The sequence below is a fragment of the Typopeltis vanoorti genome, chromosome 3 (genome assembly GCF_054136105.1).
Source record: "Typopeltis vanoorti isolate ZY-2024b chromosome 3, IOZ_Tvanoo_1.0, whole genome shotgun sequence".
Classification (NCBI taxonomy): domain Eukaryota; kingdom Metazoa; phylum Arthropoda; class Arachnida; order Uropygi; family Thelyphonidae; genus Typopeltis; species Typopeltis vanoorti.
In genome coordinates this window covers 124,159,111-124,181,996 of record NC_143551.1, presented here as the reverse complement: position 1 = coordinate 124,181,996, position 22,886 = coordinate 124,159,111, and the positions used below count along the sequence as shown (strand labels likewise).

Below are 22,886 nucleotides of genomic sequence, written 5' to 3'. Positions count from 1 at the left end.
CTTCCAGTTTACCAAACGAGCTCGAGAGTACCTCGAACACGTGGCGAATGTTCTTGATCTTAAAACTGACGATCTTGTTGTCTTTTATGTCGTAGTCATAGAGGTTAAACTGAGAGCCGGTAAATTTCTTGATTTTAGAATTGACACTTTCTTTATGTCTGGAAGGGATTTCCACTTCCATTTCGGACTCCGATGTTGTGGAGTCCGTGCTCTTCCTGGAGTAGCTTCGATGGTGTTTTTTCTCGGCTTTTGGGGAAGCCACTTCCTTCCTTTTTTTGGGAGGTTCTTTAGGAGGTGGAAGGTCTTGTACCCCCTCTTGTGTCTTTTGTTCTGCAGGGAGAGGAATGCTGTCTACTGCAGGGGAAGTCTGAGAAGTGTGAACAGAAGAAGCTTCCTCTGATGTTGGTGAAGGGGGGGGTAGCTGTTGTTGTTTCACTATCCATGGCTTCTTCTGTACTCCCCTCGACTGTAGGTGTTTCTTGTTCCGATGGTGGTGGTGGAACACTGGAAGTTGCCGAGGGGGGGACTGTTTCCTCAGCGGATGTTGCTGCTGGGGAGGAAACAGTTCCTTCTGCTGGTGTTGCTGCAGATTGTCGCTTCGGTATTTTACCCAAGATGGTCTGGGTAAACTTCTTCTCCCTGCTGTTGGTAGGTAGATCTGGAGATGCAGCGTCTCGGGCAGGCTGCGAAGAGAGTGCCTCAATGGGCGCCCCTGCCCGCTCTGCAAATGCTCGTAGTGGACAAGATGTTACTTTGTGGTCCTTGGCAGAGCATTTACAGCAGGGGTGTGGGCACTGGTTAGAGATGTGCCCGGCGCCGACGCAGTTGAAGCACTTGGCTCGGGGGCAGTCACTCCCCAGATGTTCAATCGAGCCACATCGCAAGCATTGCCGTTGTACCCCAGGGTAGTTTACAAGAACACGCAACGTGCCGATGTTGACAAGGTTGGGCACTGGTTGCCGCATGTCCATGGTAAAAGTTACCTCGCCAGAGTACCAAGCGGGGTCTTCCTTTGAGACGCTCTTCTTTATGTTGCTCACTTTCCCTCACTTGCTAAATGTCTGTGTGAGCACGTCGTCTCTGGTCTCTAAGTATTCCATGGGGAAGCGGTCGATTCTGATCTGCCGAACCTGTGATCCCACTATGGTTGGGATCACCTGCTTCCCTTGGACGGTGAAGCCCTCTAGAAGTTTATCTCTCGTGGCCGCATTTTTAACAACGAATATAAATCGTCCTCCTCCATGGGTAGTGAAGGAGAAGATGTTATTTGCTCCTACAATCTCCTTAAGAACGGTTGTAAGTACTCTGCGATCCTCCAAACCTGGAATCTCCACTCCAAGTGTCCTAGTCCTGGGGGGGACATAGACTGCTCTACTCATGTTGATCTCTGCGTCTAAAAAAAGTAAAAAGAAAAAATTAAGAGTCTTGCGACTCTGGAAATCCCGTAGTGCGGAGACCGCACTACCAGCAAGTTAGTACAATTAGTATAAAAATGCAACAATGTTAGTAAAATAATATTAGTACAAAACAACAAAAACAAAACACTGATAGAACAAATAAAGAAAGGATATCCTGGATCTTCGGCGACTTTTGGCGAATAAGTCTCTTCAGTGGGAGCCAGGCCCAAGCTGAGATACCAGGCAGAAGCATTCGCAGGTCATCTCTACCTATAGGAGTTGCCAAATGGTGTGCCACCCTTTTTTAATAAATTACTCTGGATTTAGAGAAATCCAGAAATCCAGTTTTGCATTAAAGGAGATACTGAGACTGGAGTGTTGGTAGCTTGCTACACCTTTGCAACGAGTTGGCCAGGTGTTGCATCACCTTACCCCAGTCCTGAAGATACTTTCAGGCACAAACTTTGTTTGCTCACACTTGGATAAAGGATTAAACTAAATTTATTATACTCTAACCAAGTGAAAAATAAACTTTCAACATCTTTCTCGAAATCCAGAGTAATTTATTAAAAAAGGGTGGCACACCATTTGGCAACTCCTATAGGTAGAGATGACCTGCGAATGCTTCTGCCTGGTATCTCAGTTTGGGCCTGGCTCCTACTGAAGAGACCTCAATAAAGGTCGAAACTAGTCTGGGTAGTGGCCCTTCCCTTAATGCATAACATTAGACATATCTGCAAGGAGATGTGTTTTGCATTAAAGGAGATACTGAGACAGGAGTGTTGGCAGCTTGCTACACCTTTGCAACAAGTTGTCCTGGTGTTGCATCACCTTACCCCAGTCCTGAAGATACTTTCAGGCGCAAACTTTGTTTGCTCACACTTGGATAAAGGATTAAACTAAATTTATTATCTTGATCATTAGTTTTTATTCAGTATTTGTTAAGAAAATTTTAAATATTATACAGTCATCCCTCGACTTACGTCCGGGTTCCATTCCATCCGGCAGGACGTAAGTCGAATCGAATGTAAGTCAATACATTAAATCAATAGGGGTTAGAGACTACTTAACCCTAATAAGTATACTGCCATTTTAATTTTTAAACCTTATTATAAAATTGTACTGTGTGTTACTGCCACTAAAACAGGAGAATAATCATCCCTCCACAATCACATCTTCATTACCTTCCCTGTGAGAAGGACTAGGCTCTCGTTCTTCTAGTGTAGCCTTTGTTTTTATCATAAAAATGTGCAGTGTGCTTTGCTTATTCCTCTTCTTTTCATCATAAATTTGTTCATAGCAAGCAAACGCATTATGTACTTTCGTTTCTATTATTAAGTAGCGTTCAACATTGGGGTCCATTTTGAGAACATCGCTAACTGCAAAAAACATTTCTGCAAGACCCTTCACTGTACATTGTTTATCTACCTCTTCCTTTTCTCGTTTTTCCTCTTCTACAACAGTTCTTCCTCCAGTTCGACCAATCCTTCGTTGGTCAACTCTTCAGGGGGGGGGGACTTTCTATGAGTTGAATTATGTCGTCGTCATTCACTTCGAGATTCAGATTGTTTGCTAGACTCACTATTACAAATTTCCAAAATCATGCACAAACCTTTTTAATGTCTTTTTCCATATGCCACTCATACACTGAGAGATCACTTCGTCCCAAGCCACAGCAATATTTTTAATAGCATGATAAATATTAAATGCATTCCAGAATTACATGAGAGTCTGGTCATTTCTTTCAGTAGCAGAAATGGCTGGTGAAAAAGTTCTCCGTAGATAATAAGCCTTAAACACTGAAAGAAAGAACTCCCTGATCCATCGGGTAGGTCAATGAAGTAGTGTTTGGAGGGAGAAACATGGCACCTTGAAGTTGGTGAAGATCACCATTTTAAGACTTATAAGACTGATGACCTGGAGCATTATCTAGAATTAATAAAATTTTAAGTTTTACATTTTCTTTCACACAATAATTTTCCATTTCACTCACATAATAGTTGATTAAGGCATCCTCAAACAATTTTTGAGTCATCCATTACTTCTTATTGCTCCAATAATGAACTGGGAGTATGCTTCCTAATATTTTTGAAGATTTGTGGATTCTCACTGTACCATATCACAAATGGTTTCTGTTTATATCCAGCCACATTACCCATAACAGAATCGTAATATGGGTATTAAGAGCTTTAAAATGAAGTATAGATTGTAGCTTTTTTTTTTATGGATGAATGTCCACTCAGGCATTTTTTTCTGAAACAAGGACGTCTGATCCATATTAAATATTTGCTGGAGCAAATAATTTTCCTCCGTAATAATTTTATCCAATTTTTTATCCAAAAAATGCTGCTTGAATCTCATGAACCAACCGGAAGAAATGTTGAATTCGTAGTCATAATTGGGCCCTGCTTTCTCCTTCAACATGTTGAAGAGACTTAGTTCCTTAGTGGTTATGGTCACAGTGCTAAGGGGCAATCGCTTTTGGTTCAGGTCCTCTATGCATGATGCAAGTAGCTTCTCCATGTCACCGATAGAACCTTGTCTTTGCTTCATCACTCTTGTTGATTTAATGGAAGCAGATCCTTTCCCAGCCTCTACGATTTTATCCTTATTTTTCAAAATAGCCATCACTGTAGAAAGAGACCATCCGAAGTCATGTGCGATCACATCGACGGGCTTACCAGCTTCATGTTGCTTTATAACTTGAAACTTCGTTTCAAGATCAATTGCTTGCCTCTTTTTTCTGTGATTCTTCACTAAGCTTTTTAATTGGGCATGCAGGGGGCGATGTTGCACAAAATATCGCAAAATATTTAACAATAAATACAAAAATAACCCATTTCTCAAACACAAAATCAACAGAGGAATGGTTGAAGACCCATGCCGACTGCTGAGGGAGGTTGCTACTGTGAATGCTTTACCTTACGCTCACTTGCGTCTTGTTCAGAAGTATAGCTGAAAATGTTATTTATTGCCTTATGGGCTCATGGACGTATCTTTGAAAGGACGTAACTCGAATGTACGTAAGTCAAGGATGACTGTATTTCAATTTCCATTTTTTTTTGTATAACCAAGAAAGGTAATATGAAAGAGGTTAATAACTATTTTTTTTTTTTTTTCAGATGATCAGACAAGAGTGTGTTTACCATTTATTGAAGGAATTCCTGGATCTGATTATATAAATGCAAATTTTGTTGAGGTAATTTTTAACAAAATGATCTGTGTTTGATTTTCATATCTATATTACATCTCTTTATTTCTTTATATATGTTGCTGTGTTTAGGATCTTTATTTTGATCATTCGGATTTTATTCAAGATTTGCAAAAGTGTGGTATATATTATTAAAATCAAGTCATTTTTAAAAAGTGTGGGTGGAATTTTTCCTCCATAGATTAATATAATTTATTCTGTCTGCTTGTAGCTATCATTATGATTTTCAGGGATTTCCCTAAATTCATTTATCATCAGTGCACTCTCATGTCTGTTCACTCTTCATGCAAAATAAGTATACATAAACCTGTTCTCAAGATGTAAGGACAAGACTAAGACACTAGAAAGGTATTTCAACAATGCATTCTCCTTTTCTGTCTGCTTCCCTAATTTATTCTGTGAAACCCTCCTCTATATTAGTTTGGGTTTCCCACTATGAGTCTTCAGAATCCATTGGAAACTGCTTCATACTTTTTTTTTTAAGTATGAAGCATTTACAAAGTTTTTTAATCATCTTGGCTATAGTGTGTTGTATTTTATTATTATTATGTGACATCTCCAGGGAGTCCAAAGACTCATCAAGGGCGGGCACCTACTCCACAACTCTCCGTCTTCGCCACTCAGTCCACCAACTACAACAAACCACAACTACCATCATCATCATCATTTACACCAATGTCATCTACCGCCCGCCACTAGTATTTTCACAATATATTTCCAAAATAACCTGCCCACCAAAAAGCTGATAATCATATCCACTCTGACATTACTGTTGATTGCTCTTAACAAGTTATCTTGCTGGATATGATGACTTCTACTTCTTTCTGTGGACTGATTCATTTTTTCACTATTTACTTTTGATACCCACACATATTCCATCCAAGTAACCTGAATATTCTTGCTGGAATGAAGTCTTTCATCCCTCATTCTATTATAAATCCCAGACCACTCTTCAAACCATGGATTTTCAACCAGTATGCCTTGGCAGTCAAAGGTAAAAAAATTTGGCACATTACAAGTGATGCAAAACCATACTTCCATTTTCACAGTCAGCCTGTGCTGCATATACAACCACTGCAAGAAAAGAAGACCTATAAATCATTGATTGAATGGGACAAGTGCAGAAAATATGCTCTCTGCTCAAATAGCAGTCAAGTCTTCTGGTCTGTATAGTAATCTACTCCTGTCCTTCTGTGTTGCCACCTCTGTTGCATCAAGTCATAGTGTTTTAAATCACCCAAAGACAAAACTGACTTCTTAACATCATTCTTTCCCATTTATCCTCAGATCACACTCCCAATGTTTTCTCAGTTACCAAAATCCAGATCTTACCCAGAGATTAAGGTCTCTGATCCATCAAACTATTCTTGAACCTACACGCAAGCATTTTACTGACTCATTGTACACTGTTATGCTTTTGATTTAATTTTGTTATATGTTCTCAGATCAGCTTGTCTGTTTCAAAGATGAAAAACCTGAGTTATTCAGAAGAAAACATCCTGCATGGTATGTAATATGAGATTATCATCTCTCTATATAAAAGACTATCTAACTCACTTTCAATAGGAAAAAGACCCTTTTACTTTTCAGAAATGTTCCACATGTGAGTGGAACATTTCAGAATATTTCTGAATTTGATGTTCCACTCACATGTTAGTGGAACATCAAACCCAGATCTCTTTCCACCAAAGAGTGCATATCACACATCCTTCCATTTGCAATGGGATGGTGCCCCACATTCTTTCTGACTTATGCTGTATGCTATGCTGATTTAAATTTTGAAATCAGATACAGGAGTCACTTAAACTATTTTTAATTTTGCTCTCTCTCTCTCTCTCTTTCCCAGAGTTATTCAGCAAATTCCCTCAGATTGCACTTTTTTAAAACAATGACACATATAATTCATCCCCAGATAACTAGGAACCTATTGCATTTTGATAAAGGAATATTTTTTATACATGAGTACTTGCTACATTGAATTACATTGAAATATGTAATGTTATTTTTGCACCTCTCCACTAGGGCTATAAAGGAAGGAAGATGTTTATTTGTGCACAAGGACCATTAGATTGTACTGTCACAGACTTCTGGAGAATGATCTGGGAACATAGAGTTTGTGTAATTGTGATGTTGACAGGAATAGAAGAGCATGGAAAAGTAAGCATTGTGTTATTATTTTATAAGATAATTGGTTTTTAATTTTACTTTGAAAATGCATGCAATTTATATATGTGTATATATATATATATATATGTGTGTAGAAAGTATTTTTATCTTGGGTATAATAAATGTTAAAGTCACCAAGCTATTTTAAACCTGGTTTTACTCCATTTCCCAAGTAAGCAAACAGACAAACAAGTCAAGTTTGCACCTGCAAGTGTTGCAAGTCTAGCTGATCCTACAGGTAGTGCAAGACCAAGGCAACTCTTGGTAAAAGTAGTATAAGCTCTGATCAGTAATCTTAATATTTACCCTTAATGCAAAGCACATCTCCTAGAGGATGTTATAACACCTTATGGTAACTTGTTCTGGTTAAATACTTATGAGCTCTGTATTACTAAAATCTTGGTATTTCCAGCCTGGTTCCCACTGATAAGACCTCAATAAAGGTCGAAACCGGTCTGGGTAGTGGCCCCCTTGCCTTTAATACAAAACATCATACATTTCCTCTAGGAGATGTGATTTGCATTAAGGGTAAATATTAAGATTAGTGATCAGAGCTTATACTACTTTTACCAAGAGTTGCCTTGGTCTTGCACTACCTGTAGGATCAGCTAGACTTGCAACACTTGCAGGCGCAAACTTGACTTGTTTGTCTGTTTGCTTACTTGGGAAATGGAGTAAAACCAGGTTTAAAATAGCATGGTAACTTTAACACACACACACATATATATATATCATATATATGTAGAAAGTTTTTTACCTTGGGTGTAAAATATGTTAAAGATACCAAGAAATTTTATAGTTGGTTTTAATCCTTTTCCCAAGTAAGCAAAACAAAGTTTTGCACGTGAACTATATTCACGTCTGAGCTACTTGTATATAGAGGCTAATGACTTCATATCACTTGCCTTAGTATGTATCCTATGATGCAAAGTCTCTTTCAGGCATGTATAATGGTTAAATACTTATGAGCATGGGAAGGGCCACTATCCCAGACTAGTTTCAACCTTTATTAAGGTCTCTTCAGTGGGAGCCAGACCTGGGAGAGATACCAAGGTTGAAGTAACACAGAAGTCATATATATCTCATATACAAGTAGACAAAAGGTGCTTGACCTTCTTAATAAAAATTTCTGGATGAGAGAAAGATGTAGAAAGTTTTTACCTTAAAGATACCAAGAAATTTTATACTTGCTTTTAATCCTTTTCCCAAGTAAGCAAAACAAAGTTTTGCTTACTTGGGAAAAGGATTAAAAGTTCAGATGTGAAATATATTCACATCTGAACTACTTGTATGTAGAGGCTAATGACTTCATATCACTTGCCTTAGTATGTATTCCATAATGCAAAGCCTGCCCCCCTTTACTTGGGAAAAGGATTAAAACCAAGTATAAAAATTTCCTAACACTTTTTTGACATGACGATTGCCATAAATGTGCTTGTGAATTAAGAAACCTAAAAAGTGTAATAGATTATATAATAGCAAATTGAAAAATAGCTAACATAATACTCGATATCAGGGTATTCAGAGGAGCAGAAATAGAATAGATAATTATTTATTACAAAGAAAATTGAGAATACTCTGACAATGGTTTAAAATTAACAAAATCAAAATATTGAAAAGTTCCCAGTAATTCAGAGTTCAACTTTTGGATGATAAAAGTATTCATTAGAAAGAAACATTTTCTGTATCTTGGTATCACATCACTCCTGATTTCAAATAATAACAGAAAATAGTGAAGCTTATTAGATAATGGATGTTTCTCCAACTGGAGACTGAGTTAAATAACTAATATAAAATTTTCATTTAGATTAAAAGATTGTATATTTTTAGAATGTGGGGATGAAAAATATTCCAAGCAAACTTGATTTACCTGAGAACATAATAAGAAAGATGTTGAAAACGAAGCATAAATAAAACTGGCAAACAAGGAAAATGACAAATCAAATGGAGTACAGATTTCGAAAAATGAAAAATATGAAACTAAAAAAAATTTAAAACCGAAAATTTTAAGAACAACAACAAAAAAAAAAAAAAAAAAAGACCAGAAATTAGTGAAGTATATACAGGACCGGCAATGATGGTTGTGCTAGCTGTTTCTTGGGAATTGTGATCAGATGATGAACAGCACAAAACTGACTATGAGCTGCTGCATGGTTTAAGATTATGTATTAAAAGGAGTTTGGTTTGAGATTACTGAGGAGTAATTTATTTTGATTAATTGCCAAGATGGCAAAATGAGATAGGACCTTTTTATGTTTATAGCATACTAATTGGTGTGTATCACTAAAAATTAGGAGCAACATAATTTAAATGGTTTCATGACCTTTAGTTTCAAAATTTTTTCAGCTTTCATATTTTTGATTTTTTTTCAAAATCTATAGTTCATTTGATTCATCATTTTTCTTGTTCACCTGATTTATTTATGCTTTATTTTCAACACCTTTCTATTACTGTATGTTCTCATCTGTCAAATTTTGGCTCCAGATATTTTTTCATCTCCTTGCCTTCTAAAAATAAACAACCAGATATGTCTTTTTATTTTCATTTAATATAAGTTAAAATCCTCTCCAAAAAGAATCTTAGGGATAAGTAAAAAAGACCACATCACAAATACAACTATCAGAAAATTAACCATAATAATAAAAGAAGTATTGAAAACCATATATGACAATAAGACACAGTGGGCAGGTCATATTTCAAGACTCAACCACAACAGGTGGACCTGCTATGTCACAAACTGGTATCCAAGATCAGCAAAGAGAAAACCTGGTAAACCTCCAACTAGATGGAGAGACCCAATAACCATAGTGATAGGAAACAAATGGAGAAGATTGGACCAAAATTGCCACCGCTGGAAACTTTGCGACCTGCATTCGTGGAAACACCCAAACTGAAACAGGTCCATCAAGGTAATAAGTTAAAATCTTATATTAACTATTTAACTTAGTCTCTGATTGGAAAAACAGGATAGCTCCATTACCTAATAAGCTTTGCTATTGTTTATAAGTATTAATTATCTCCATTTGTAAAGAATAATGGAAAAACTTAAACAAATAACGAAAATGATAATATAATAGAAATAGAAAGGAATAGTTTAAAAATGGTATTATTAAGTGCAGTAACATGGTTTGGAATAAAAAGTAAACAGAAGAGGAAAAGGAAATAAGAACCTGGGATGTGAAGACTGAAGCAATAATTAAAAACAAGAAAGAAGTAGGTAATAAACAATGGATAAATGCAAAATCACTAGAAGCAGAAATTAATTCTAAACACAAAAGAACAAGAGCAAAAAAGAGTATCCATAAAAAAAATGGAGAAACATGGGATTACTTCATAGAAAATTGGAAACAGATTTTACAGTGAAGACACTTTAGTGTCTTTACTACATACAAAATTTTAAAAAATATGAGCAAGGAGGTAAAAGAAAAAGTTAATTATTATTATTATTATTCAGGCCTCCATGGAGTCAAAGGACTCATCGTGGGAGGTCCTTCCTAGGAAACACAAAGTCTATATACCATTCCTTAAACTCATTGATCATTCTCGCTGTCTCCACTTTATCAGGCAATGCAGTCCACAGTTCAGCCACCCTCCATGCACAGAAACCATTCCTCACCCTCTTGATCACAATTTCCTTTCATAACTTCCAGGGATGGCCCCCTTGCCATCGAGCTTTCCCGCTGTTCAACCAAGCGAAAGAACTCCTCAGTGTCAACCCTGTAACCAACCCTCAACAGTTTAAAAATCTCAATCATATCACTTCTCCTTCTTCTATCCACCTAACTCTACAGTCCACATTCCCTCAGCCGATCCTCATAACTAACATTGTACAGACCTGAAACCATTTTTCTTATCTGCCTTTGTACCCTTTCCACAAATCCTGGGGACCAAATCTGAGAACAATAGTCTAAAGTGTGGTCAGATCACGGTCATATTCAACAGAATGATAACTCTTTTATATCTGCAGGGCAGTGTCCTTCTCATTATAGAAGCAATCCTCTGTGTTACCTTCACCACCTTTGCAATATTATTATTATTATTATATGATGGTGTCTCCATGGAGTCAAAAGACTCATAGTGGGAGATCCCACATTGACACCCTAACCATTATTTACACAATACCTATCATACTTCTCCTTAAATTCATTCACAGATGAAGCATTCACAATCACCTCTGGCAACGCATCCCACTCCTCCACAACCCTCCAAGTAAAAAATCTAGTCCTAACACCCTTGTTAACCACACTCTTACATAATCTCCAGGGATGGCTACTCGTTCTCTCCCTTTCTGCACTGGTCTTAAAAATGTCATCAGTATCAATCCTGTAAAATCCCTTTAATAATTTAAATGCTTCTATCATATCTCCTCTTCTACGTTTATCAGCTAGTTTTTGGAGCTTACAGATCTTCAATCTATCTTCATAGGGAACATCCCACAGACCTGCAACAATCTTTGTAACTCGCCTCTGAATCATCTCCACCATTTCTTCATCACCAAGAAATCCAGCTGACCAGATCTGTGCACAATAGTCCAAATGCTGTTTTATTAATGTCTTATAAAGTGGAACAATAACTTCCTTATCCCTGCTTGTTAGTGTGTTCTTCAACAACCACCATGTAATTTGATGTGATGTTTTTGGCATTCGTTGCCCTTTAAACTTAAATTCTCTGTCCATAATAACTCCCAAGTCCCTTGCCTCATCCACTTCTTGCAGTTCATTTCCATTAAGATAGTAAACAGCATGTGATCTCATCCTCCCGAAGCGTATCACCTTACACTTAGACACATTAAACTGACAGCCATTTACCTTAGTCCATATCATCAGCCTATTTAAGTCATCCTGCAAGATATCTACATCATCTGAATTGGCTTTCGCTCTTCCTAATTTTGCATCATCAGCAAACAAGTGGATATTTCCTTTCAAAGTATTCCCCATATCATTGATGTACAAATTAAACAATAGAGGACTAAGCACTGACCCTTGAGGTACACCACTAGTCACTTGTCTTCTCCTGGACTCAGCTCCTCCGTAAACCACTCTTTGGTATCTATCCACCAGCCATTCTCTAATCCAAATCACCAGCTTCAGATCCATACCCATTTGCTCTAATTTATGCAACAGAGTTCGGTGTGGAATCTTGTCAAATGCCTTTGCGAAGTCCAGCAATATCACTGAGTAAGGATTTCCTTTATCCAACTCTACTGTTACTTGAATATAGAAAGCAAACAAGTTATTGAGGCAAGACCCACCTTTCACAAAACCATGTTGCCCCTTATAAAGTATCATATTGCTGTCCACTCAGTCCTGAATTCTAATTTTTACCAATTTCTCCAAAACCTTAACCACCACTCCAGATATATTGATTGGTCTATAGTTTGCAACCTCAGTCTTGGAGCCTGCCTTGTGCAGTGGAATTATTTTCCCCTTTTTCCACTCTATTGGAACTTTACCAGAACTGAGGCTTAAATTAAACAGCCTGGTTATAGGAGGGTGCTAATTCTCTTGCACATTCTCGTAACATATGGACCAATATGCCATCTAATCCAATGGCAGTGTTAGCATTAAGGTTCTGTAATATATTATGCAATTTGATGTGATGTTTTGGCAACCTTTGCAATATGTCCTTTAAACTTAAGTTCTCTGTCCACAATAACTCCCAAGTCCCTTGCTTCATCAACTTCCTGCAGTTCAGTTCCATTAAATAGTAAACAGCATGTGATCTCATCCTCCCAAAATGCATCACCTTACACTTAGCTATGTTAAACTGACAGCCAATTTACCTTAGCCCATACCATCAGCCTATTTAAGTCATCCTGCAAGATATCTACATCATCTGAATTGGCTATCGCTCTTCCTAATTTTGCATCATCAGCAAACAAGTGGATATTTCCTTTCAAATTATTTCCAGTATCATTAATATACAAATTAAACAATAGAGGACTGACCCCTGAGGTACACCACTAGTCATCTGCCTTCTCCTGGACTCAGCTCCTCCATAAACCACTCTTTGATATCTATTCACCAGTCACCTTCCAATCCAAATCACCAGCTTTGGATCCATACTCATTTGCACTAATTTATGCAACAGGGTTCCATGTGGAATCCTATCAAATGCCTTTGCAAAGTCCAGCAGTATCAGTGAGTATAGATTTCCTTTATCCAACTCCACTGTTACTTTATTATAGAAAGTAATCAAGTTACTGAGGCAAGATCTACCCTTCACAGAATCATGTTGCCCCTTATAAAGTATCATATTGCTGTCCACCCAGTCCTGAATTCTAATTTTTACCAATTTCTCCAAAACCTTAACCTCCGCTCCAGATGTGTTAATTGGTCTATAATTTGCAACCTCTGACTGGAACCTCCCATATGCAGTGGAATTATTTTCCCCTTTTTCCACTCTATTGGAACTTTACCAGAACTGAGGCTTAAATTAAACAGCCTGGTTATAGGAGGTGCTAATTTTCATCCACATTCTTGTAACAAATGGGCCGATATGCCCTCTAACCCAATGGCAGTGTTAGCATTACGGTTCTGTAATATATTATGCACCTCTATTTCATCTATCTCTAGACTCTCATCAGTCAATGACACATTTGACACTGCACTATCACAACCAGGATGGTACACTTTTGCAAAATGATCACTAAGCAACTCAACTATTTGATTTGCTTCTGTAATTTCCCTACAATCAACACTTTTTAAAGTAATCTTTCCATGATTATTCTTCCTTTTACTTGCCGCATAGGGAAAGAACTCCTTAGGGTTTCTTTTGGATTCATCGGCTAGCTACCTCTCATAATTAACTTTTGCTTTCCTTGCCATACAGGTTACTCTCTTTGCCTGGACCTTGTACTGCTCATGGGAACTCTCATCACATTTTTCTTTATACTTCCTCTGCAACTCCTGCTTAATAATATTATTCATCCATCTTACTCCTACTTGATTTCTCCTTCTGACTCTGGGAATACAGTCTGATACAGCTTTCTTTAAATACTCCTTGACAATATCCCATGCACCATCAACATCTCTCCCCTTCAAATTCCCATGCCATAGCACTGATGAAAGCTGACTTCTCAGCTTGTCATAATCACCAGCCTTATAATTCCACATATACCCCTTCTTAACAGAATATTCAGCAAATCTTACAATCTCCCAGGTCAAGACCACATGATCGCTTTCCCCAAGTGGAGACAGCATAATTATTGATATGTACTCCGATGTTATGACCAGATCTAACACTCTAGAATCTCTTTTCCCTTCAATTACATGCTGTCTCAATTAGTTATCTTTTAACAACTCTGTAAACTCCATTTCCTTGTGACCATTCCTTCTCCCAATCTATATCCCCAAAGTTAAAATCCCTCATAATAATTACTCGACTTTCACTCATAATGCTAATTTGCCAACACATACTATCTACATTCTCCCTTATATCCCTTGGATTATAACAACAACCGATTACATATTTCACCTTGTTAATCTCTATCTCACACCAAACAGCCTCGAATGAACTGCCTTCTACATACCTGACACCTGGAGGTACTTCTACCTTTTTTGACTTTAACGCTTCATCTATCATTAGTATGTCCCATAAATTTCAGGTTTCTATCAATCATCAACCCCTGATCTCTCATGTCTCCGTACCTCCTCCAGTATAGCTCCTCCAATAGAGTATGCAGCATCCCATCAATGTGTCCCAAACCGAAGACCTTACATTTTGCTGCATTAAACCGATACGCCTTTCATTTGCCCATCTGTCTAGCTTATTCAAATTCTCTTGCAGGGCTGCTACATCTGCACTATTACTAATAATCCTTCCTAGTTTTACATCATCTGCAAACAATTGAATATCCCTTGCAATCCACAGACAATATCATTGATATAAAGGTTAAACAATATAGGTCCCAGTACTGAGCCCTGTGGGACTCCCCTTGTAACCCTTTGCCTCCTTGGAACTGCCCCACCATACACAACTCTGATACCTATCAGAACAGCCAATCCTGAATCGAGTTGACCAGCCTGATATCCAAACCCATGTGCTGCAACTTAAATATCAGCTTATCATGTGGCACCATGTCAAATGCCTTCGCTAAATCCAAGGAAATGGCAGTATATATCTTTCACTCATCTACTGCTCTTGTAACTATTATAAAAGGCTAGCATATTACTAAAATAAGAGCACACTTTCACAAATCCATGTTGACTCCAACAGATAACATTACCCTCATCTGCCAAATGCTGTATATGGTCCCTCACTAATTTCTTCAAGATCTTAACAACTACTGATGAAACACAAACTAGCCTATAATTAAACACTTCCAGTCTGCTACCACTCTTATGCAATGTGGCTATCTTACCTTCCTTCCATTCCCTGGGCACCTTTCCCATAGCCAGCCTTTCATTGAAAAGCCAGGTCAAAGGCACTGTCAGTTCCCTTTCACATTCTCTCAAAACTCGTGGTGAAATACCATCCAGTCCCACAGCTGTACTGACATCAAAGTACTCAGTATTTGGAACACATTCTCCTCCTGCACTTCTAAACCTCAAACCTCATATCCCTCTAGTATTAAAATTTACTCCCCAGGATGAAGTACTCCAATAAAGTGGTCATTGAACAATTCCACTATGTCCTATGCATCAGTCACTCTATTCCCATTTTATCCCACAATGTCATTCCTTCACAATAATTTCTCCTCCTACCTGGCTGCATAGCTAAAAAATTCCCTAGGATTTTCTTTGGATCTTAGTGCCAATCTCTTCTCATATTCCAGTTTTGCCTTCCTTACCATACTAGTCACTTTCCTGGCCTGTGTCTTATATTCTGCTATTCACCTGTCTCCTTATATCTCTTCCATAGCCTCTTTTTCACATGTAGTTTTTGTTTAATATTTTTTGTCATCCACTTTACTCCAAATTGTGTCCTCTTCTTCACTAGTGGAATACAGCTTACTATTGCTGTAACAAATATTCCTTCACAATTTCCCAAGCACTAATGATATCCTACCTTCCATCTCCTCTCTCCATGAAACTTCTCTAAGTTGACATCTAAGACTATTATAATCACCTGCATTATAATTCCGCATACCTTCCCATTTCTTTGATAGTCCTGCATGTCTATTCATCTTCCAAATCAAAACCACATAGTCACTCTCTCCAACTGGTGGGAGAGATGTTTGTCTCAGTTATTATCAACTCTTCTGCTGCTATGACCAAATCCAAAACTCTTGAACCTCTTGTTCCCTCTATTACATGTTGCCTTAGACATTTATCCCTCAAGAATTCTAGAAATTCCATTCCCTTATTGCTACATGCAGCTTCCTCTCCCCAATTTATATTGCTGTAGTTAAAATCTCCCATAACAATCATTCTTCTTGCACTTGCAAAGTTCAGCTGTCTAAACAGCTCCTGGTCCTCACCCTCTGTGCTCCTTGGTTTGTAACAACATCCCACTAAATATCCTGTCTTGTCCACTTCTACCTCACACCATATGCATTCAAAATCATTAGTGTCACTGCCTTCTGAAGCCTCCACTCCTAGAGGACATAAGTTGTCACTTGTCATAAGCAGTACTCCACCGCCATGACTTTCCCTTCTTATCCTCATGAAAAATACTGTACCCTGCTACTTCTATTCCTGCTATTATATCCTCTTCTCTCAACCATGTATCAGTGATCTCAATAATCTTTGGCCAGGCTGATGCTATCACCGCCACCAATTTCTCTCCTTTATTCTGGATACTACTGGCATTAGTATAAAGCATAAAAATGCCACTGTTTCTGTACCCAGTATTATCCCTTCTAGACTCCGCTGGGCTCAGTGTTACCAGATGTCGTCTCCATTCTCCCAAGTACCCATTCCCACAAGAGGCCACCACTGCAACCATCAACCCTTGGCATTCTAGTTTCCCTGCATTGACACACTGACTCGTTCAGAACAGCAATCTCTCCAGATGCCTACATTCTTCCTCATTCAAATGCAAGCAGTCTCTCGCTTACAATTCCTTTCTGTCCTCAAACTCCCACCAAACATCCACATATTCCAATCCTCTCTTCTGACACATTCTAGTTATTATGTTTTTCAATATTACTGCTCTTCTGCTCAGTTTGTCACTATCATACCTAGGCAACATGTACACTATCTTTCCTCTCTGTGTCTTCTTTCGTACAACCTCGCGCAAGAATCTCATATCTCTTACTGCCCAATTTACATTACTTCTCAAGTCATTTGTTCCTACCATCACAATCATCTCATCCATCCTCTCACCCCTCTTAATTGCCATAGCCACACTTTCTGTCATTCCTCCAGGCAAACACTCCTCACGCATCTGATCTTGAACACCACGGATCATTGAGTCCCCCATACATTACACCTCTTACCACCCTGTTCCTCGATTGCTCATGCATCCTTCACTCTCTGTGTTCCCTTACTTACCTGCCTTCCTGACATCACTCTATCCCTGGTTCCAGTGCTCTCTCGCATTTTTCTCATTCCCTCTTTCTCTCCTACTATTTCCATTCTCTCCTCTTCTATCATTCCCATAACTCTCTCTCTCTCTCTCTCATTCCCTCTCTTCTACCTTTTCCATTCTCTTCTCTTCTACCATTCCCATAACTCTCTCTCTCTCATTCCCTCTCTTCTACTGTTCCTATTCTGTCCTCTTCTACCATTCCCAAAACTCTCTCTCATTCCCTCTCTTCTACTGTTCCTATTCTCTCCTCCTCTATCATTCCCATAACTCTCTCTCACTCCTACTCTGATTTACCTTGCATTCGTTTCTTCCATTCACCTAATCTCAACTTTCAGACTTCTCATCTCATTCCCTAGACATTCCACCTGCTCTTTCAGCTCATCTATCTCTCTCTGCAAGTCAGCCATTCTTATTTGCCATTTATCCTCCCAATTGAAGCCATCTCCGAAAACTTCACAATCCTTCAACCTTTCCATGCTCCCCTCTCTTATTATTTTATTAATATTTCTCTGCCATTCTCACCCTCTATTATACCACTCATCTCTCTGAATGGAGAATCTTCTGCCTCTGACTCAACGAGGTCAGTTATAGTCTCAACAAGGTCAATTATAGTCACCAAGTTCCTCCCATTATACCAAGTTCCTCCCATTGCCTGCATTTTGTGCATATACATATTTCCCCCTTCTCTCACCTGCCACATATACAACCACCAGGATGCATGCTACAAAATCCCATATGATATCACACAAAATGGAGTCCTTAAATGGGGGAGGACTTGGCGATATGCCATTTGCAATTTTAACTACTGCCACCATTATTCAAAATTGTGTCAAGGAACTATTACACTAAATGCTAAATAAGTATAAAGGAGTATAACTATATAAGTAAAAGTACAAACAAATACAAACAAAACATTTAAGTATACTAAATATAAATAAATTAAAACTAAATAATGAAAACTTACATTATCTTCATTTTTTCTTCCATTGTTATGCATCTGCTTCTGACCCCATCTTCTCGGTAACCAAATTACACAATAACTTGAAATAATCAAAAGAGAAAACCTGTCTAGACTTTTTCCAGAACTTATGGCAAGATACTAAAGAAATTAAAACTGATATAATCAACTGAACTGACTTGCTGTATAATTTGAGTTTCAGAACACAGATTTCACAGGAGTATAAAGAATGATAATGATAAAGTATGATAATCCTTCTACATGGGTGGTGAGAAGACTGATGTATCTATTGACTTATCGGTATCTCTGTAGTAGTGGTGAAGATTGTGGTAAAGTTGGTAAAAGCTCACAGAGAGAAATGGATTGACAATGAATCTATACTTTACAAAGAATAGCATTTGTTTACTAAGAGACAGTGGCGCACTCAGGATTTAATCTTGGGAGGGGAGGGCCAGTTGAGTAGACGATTTTAGAATAAACACTACGCATTACATACGACCTATGACTGAGCATTTGCAGTGATCACCAATACATGAAACCCATGATCTCCTCTGGCCCAGCTCAGGTAAACAACGTAGCACTCGGTCTGCCCGAGCACTACCTCATTCACCTTGCATTCACAGCAGCCATGATTCCCGAGAGCTATAGGGCATTCCCACCCTATGTGACCACTAATTCATCTCTCTTGTTCCTTCTAGAAGTGTTTTTTGTAGGGATTCGTGCCTTAGTATGTGACCAAGGTAGGTGGTTTTCCTTTTCATAATGGTTTTCAACAGATTCCTATCTTCTCCAGTCATCTCTAATATTTCTAAATTAGTTTTTTTGGCAGTCCATGAGACTCTAAGAATTCTTCTGAGGGATATAGGATATCAGAAAACTAATTTATAAGTAGTATAGAAATAGAAGACACTATGCAATATAAATAAAAAAAGTAATAATTTTAATTAGGAAAAGATTTTTGGAAAATTTTCTAGTGTTTTTTTCTTTTTCTTATTTTTGGGGGTCCCCCCCCCCCCCCCGGGGGTGCACCATTGCTAAGAGAAGATCATGTTTAAACAACTTGCTCACATTTTATAATAATGTTACCATTCAGTTAGAAAAGGGGAATGGATGGACCATGTTACTTTCTGCCTTTACTAAGGCAGAAAGTAACAGGATACAGCATAGAAGACTGCTGTATAAGTTGGAGGATATGGACTGCATATAAACAAATAGCTTGGTTAAGAGAATGGCTGACTGACCATCAATACCACAGGTAGTCCTTGGTCCATTGTTATTCAATCTTTACATTAATGACATGGGAAAGGATTTGACAGGAAATATACAGTTTCCTGTAATGTAAAAATAAGAAGGATAATCAGGAATGTGACAGTTCAACACTTGCAGAACATTTCGAATAAGTTGAAATTGTGGGCATGTGAAAATGGCTGTCATTTTAATATCAGTAAATGTAAAATTATGTTTGGTGCAATGAGATATCAAATGACATATTATATTGGTGGGATTATGATAGAAGAAAGTGATAAGGTCTGGGGGTCTTGATGTTTTAATAGATAGGAAACTGAAGTTGAAGGGCCATATAGCAAAGACTGCAAATGCAACTCAGAGGATAATTGCAATGATGAAGCAAACATTAATATATATATATATATATATATATATATATAGGGATCAAGGAAGCCATTTAGAAGGCTTTAATATGATCTGATCCTCATCTAGACTATTGTGTTCAAATCTTGTCTCCTGGTTTCTGAGTTAATGTGGATGCAATGGAAAAATAGTGCAAAAATATTGTGACTATGAAATGAAAATTTGTGGACTGTAGACTCACTAGCAAAGAGGAGAAAGAGGGGTGCTATGATGGAGACCTACAAACTTCTTTCTTTAAGAGTCATATAATATACCATTAGATGGAATTTTTAATTTTATAGAGGGTAGGGAGAAAACCAGATGGCATCCATGAAAGTTTAAATGAAAGCAGCCAAGAAAGAGATAAGAGCTATATTTTTCTCTGATAGAACGAAGCGTGATTGGAATGGATTACCTTTGAAGGTGGTAAGTGCAAGTTGTGTGAATGAATTCATGAATATGCTTGGTAGTTGGTGTAGTTGATATTGTCCTCCCTTTATGAGTCCCTTACACCTTGGAAGTCTCTGGTAATAATAATAATAGTAATAATAATAAAATAATAATGACTATTCAACATTTCTATATAAATTCTGAATAATCCTGTTGTTACATGAAAATATAATGAAACATTTCAGTTAATGAAATGTGGGACTTGATGATATGGCAGCAAGCTGGAAGGGTACAATGTATTTAGTGAAGATATAAAGGGTAAAAGGTGGGGGATGTTATTTCTCCCTTGCATCTCTAAATACAAGGTAGAGATTCAAGGGAGAAATTGTGACAGTGCTTTTCAGGCAGTATGGTGTGAGGTAGAGATGAATAGAATGAAATGCTTAGTTGGATGTTGCTATAGACCTGGTAATGTGGAGGGTAGTGACCATGAAATGTATATAAGCAAATAGAAAAAGGATGATCATTATGGGTGATTTTAATTATGACAATATAGATCGGGATGAAGAGATAGCAACCAGAAGTAAAGAATATGAGTTTCTATAGTTTTTGTGGGACAACTACTGCAGGCAGTATGTAACAGAGGAAACACAAGGATTGAGGGGCATGGATTTGATCATCTCATCGGATGTTATTACAAATGAGATGACAAATTTCTCTCCAGTTGGTGAGAGTGACCATGAAGTGATTACCTGGGTGGTTGTCAGCCATCTGAGGACTCATGTGAGGAAAGGATATAGGGGAACTGCAAGGCTGGTGATTATGAGAAGCTCAGGAGACAGCTTTCAGCCATAGCATGGAATGAGGAGTTTGTTGGAAAGGAGATCCATGCTGCTTGGATGATATTGAATAACCCTCGGAAGGGTAAATAAGGTAGGTGTGAAATGGATGAATGCAGATATTAAGCATGCAGTACAGAGAAAGAAAGCATTACAGAAGCAACATAAGATGAGTGATAATAAATTCCATGAGGAGTACAAAGAACAGGCAAGGAGGGTAATTTAGTTGGTAAGGATAGCAAAACTGCATTTAACAGCAGTTAGCCAATGAATCCCAAAACAATAAACATTACAGAGTTATTTTGATATCTAGCCAGTGGGGGGGGGGAGAATGATTATGGTAAGATAACATTGATTGGAGAAAATGATACAAGGACAACTGCTTCTCAGGATGTAGTTGAGATATTTAATAAGCAGTTCATAAAGGTCTTTCATCTTGGTCTTGTGAATGTGACATCATGGAGAATTTGAGAGCAGCAGATGATGAGGTGAACAAGAGATATGTGTGGAAATAATATTGATGATATATCACCACATAGTTTGAAAGGAATGTGTGAGGGAGTTCACGTACACCTTGACATATTTCTTTAAAATGAGTTTTACATCGGGTCAAGTCCCAAAGGAGTAGTAGGAAGGCAAGATTGTACTGCTTCATAAGGAAGATGAAAATTCAAGCATCAAATTATTGGTTAATCTATGTGTCAGGTGTAATGCTTTAGGTGTCAGAGGGGCTGGTGAAATCCAAGATTCAGAATTGGATTGACTGTAGTGGTATTATCTTTGCTGGACAGCACGGATTTACTAAAGGAGGTCATGTTTTAATAATCTACTTACTTATTACAATAAGGGGGACAGATGCATTTGACATGGGAGATGGATACACAGTAGTGTACTTAGACTCTGCAAAGGGTTTTGATAGATTATTGATAGTAAAACTAGAGTGGATGGGGTTGGATATTAAACTAGTGCATTTGAGTGGAGATTGGCTGTCTGATAGGTATCAACAAGTTGTGTATGGGGGAGCAATAACCCAGAAGAGGAAAGTCCCACATGGTGTGATTTAGGGATCTGTTTTAGGGCCATTGCTGTTTAACCTGTATGGTAATGATATTGGGGAAGAATTGAATGGGATATACAGTTGTTTGCAGATGGGTCCTTACTAGAAGACTTGAATAGACTCAGTGAATTGGCATGGGAGTGGGGATATCAGTTTGTTGTTGTGAAATGTAAGGTTTTTAAATTGGAAAAAGAGATGTAGAATTTACTCTTGGTGGGAATATATTGTTGAAGGTGCAGAAATTAGATATGTTATGGTGATGGTGGATAAAGATCTAAAATTTAGAAGACACATTGCCAAAATTGTGTGGATGAGGAAAACACAATGAATTCTGGCAGCAGTGCAGAAGATGCTGACTTGTAAAAGTGAGGAGATTCTGGTCTCATTGTATGAGGCCTTAATTTGGCCACATATGGACTGCTATGCACAGATTTGGTTATTGGTTTGCAAAAGATTGAAAAGGGCCAAGTAGTGATTGAGTAAGGTAGTTTCTGATCTCCGGAATGTTGTATATGAAGAAAGGTTGTGCAGAGATACAGTTTGCAGAGTCTAAGGTATAGGAGGAAGAGGTTGTGAATATGATAGAGATGTACAAGTCAATAAGGGGTTGTTATAGGATTAATGTTGAAGAGGTTTTTCATAAAATGGTAGGAGATGGGAGAGAGAAGAGTTCATCCCCAGAAGCTGTATAAGGATGATCTGAGCGAGGAGTGAGAAGAAGGTTCCTTGCATGGAGAATTGTGAATTGGAAATGCATTGCCATATA

At 37.9% G+C, this 22,886-nt stretch overlaps 1 protein-coding gene across 1 annotated transcript in view; it reads left to right on the top strand.

Annotated features, from left to right (window-relative positions):
* The window catches only part of LOC150108538 (tyrosine-protein phosphatase 69D-like), a 655,365-nt gene that overhangs the window by 448,118 nt on the left and 184,361 nt on the right, over positions 1-22,886 (top strand). The window contains exons 16-17 of the mRNA XM_090390483.1: positions 4,520-4,596; positions 6,631-6,765. Coding sequence (XP_090246609.1) covers positions 4,520-4,596; positions 6,631-6,765 — 212 coding nt within the window. The remainder of the gene's footprint in view (positions 1-4,519; positions 4,597-6,630; positions 6,766-22,886) is intronic.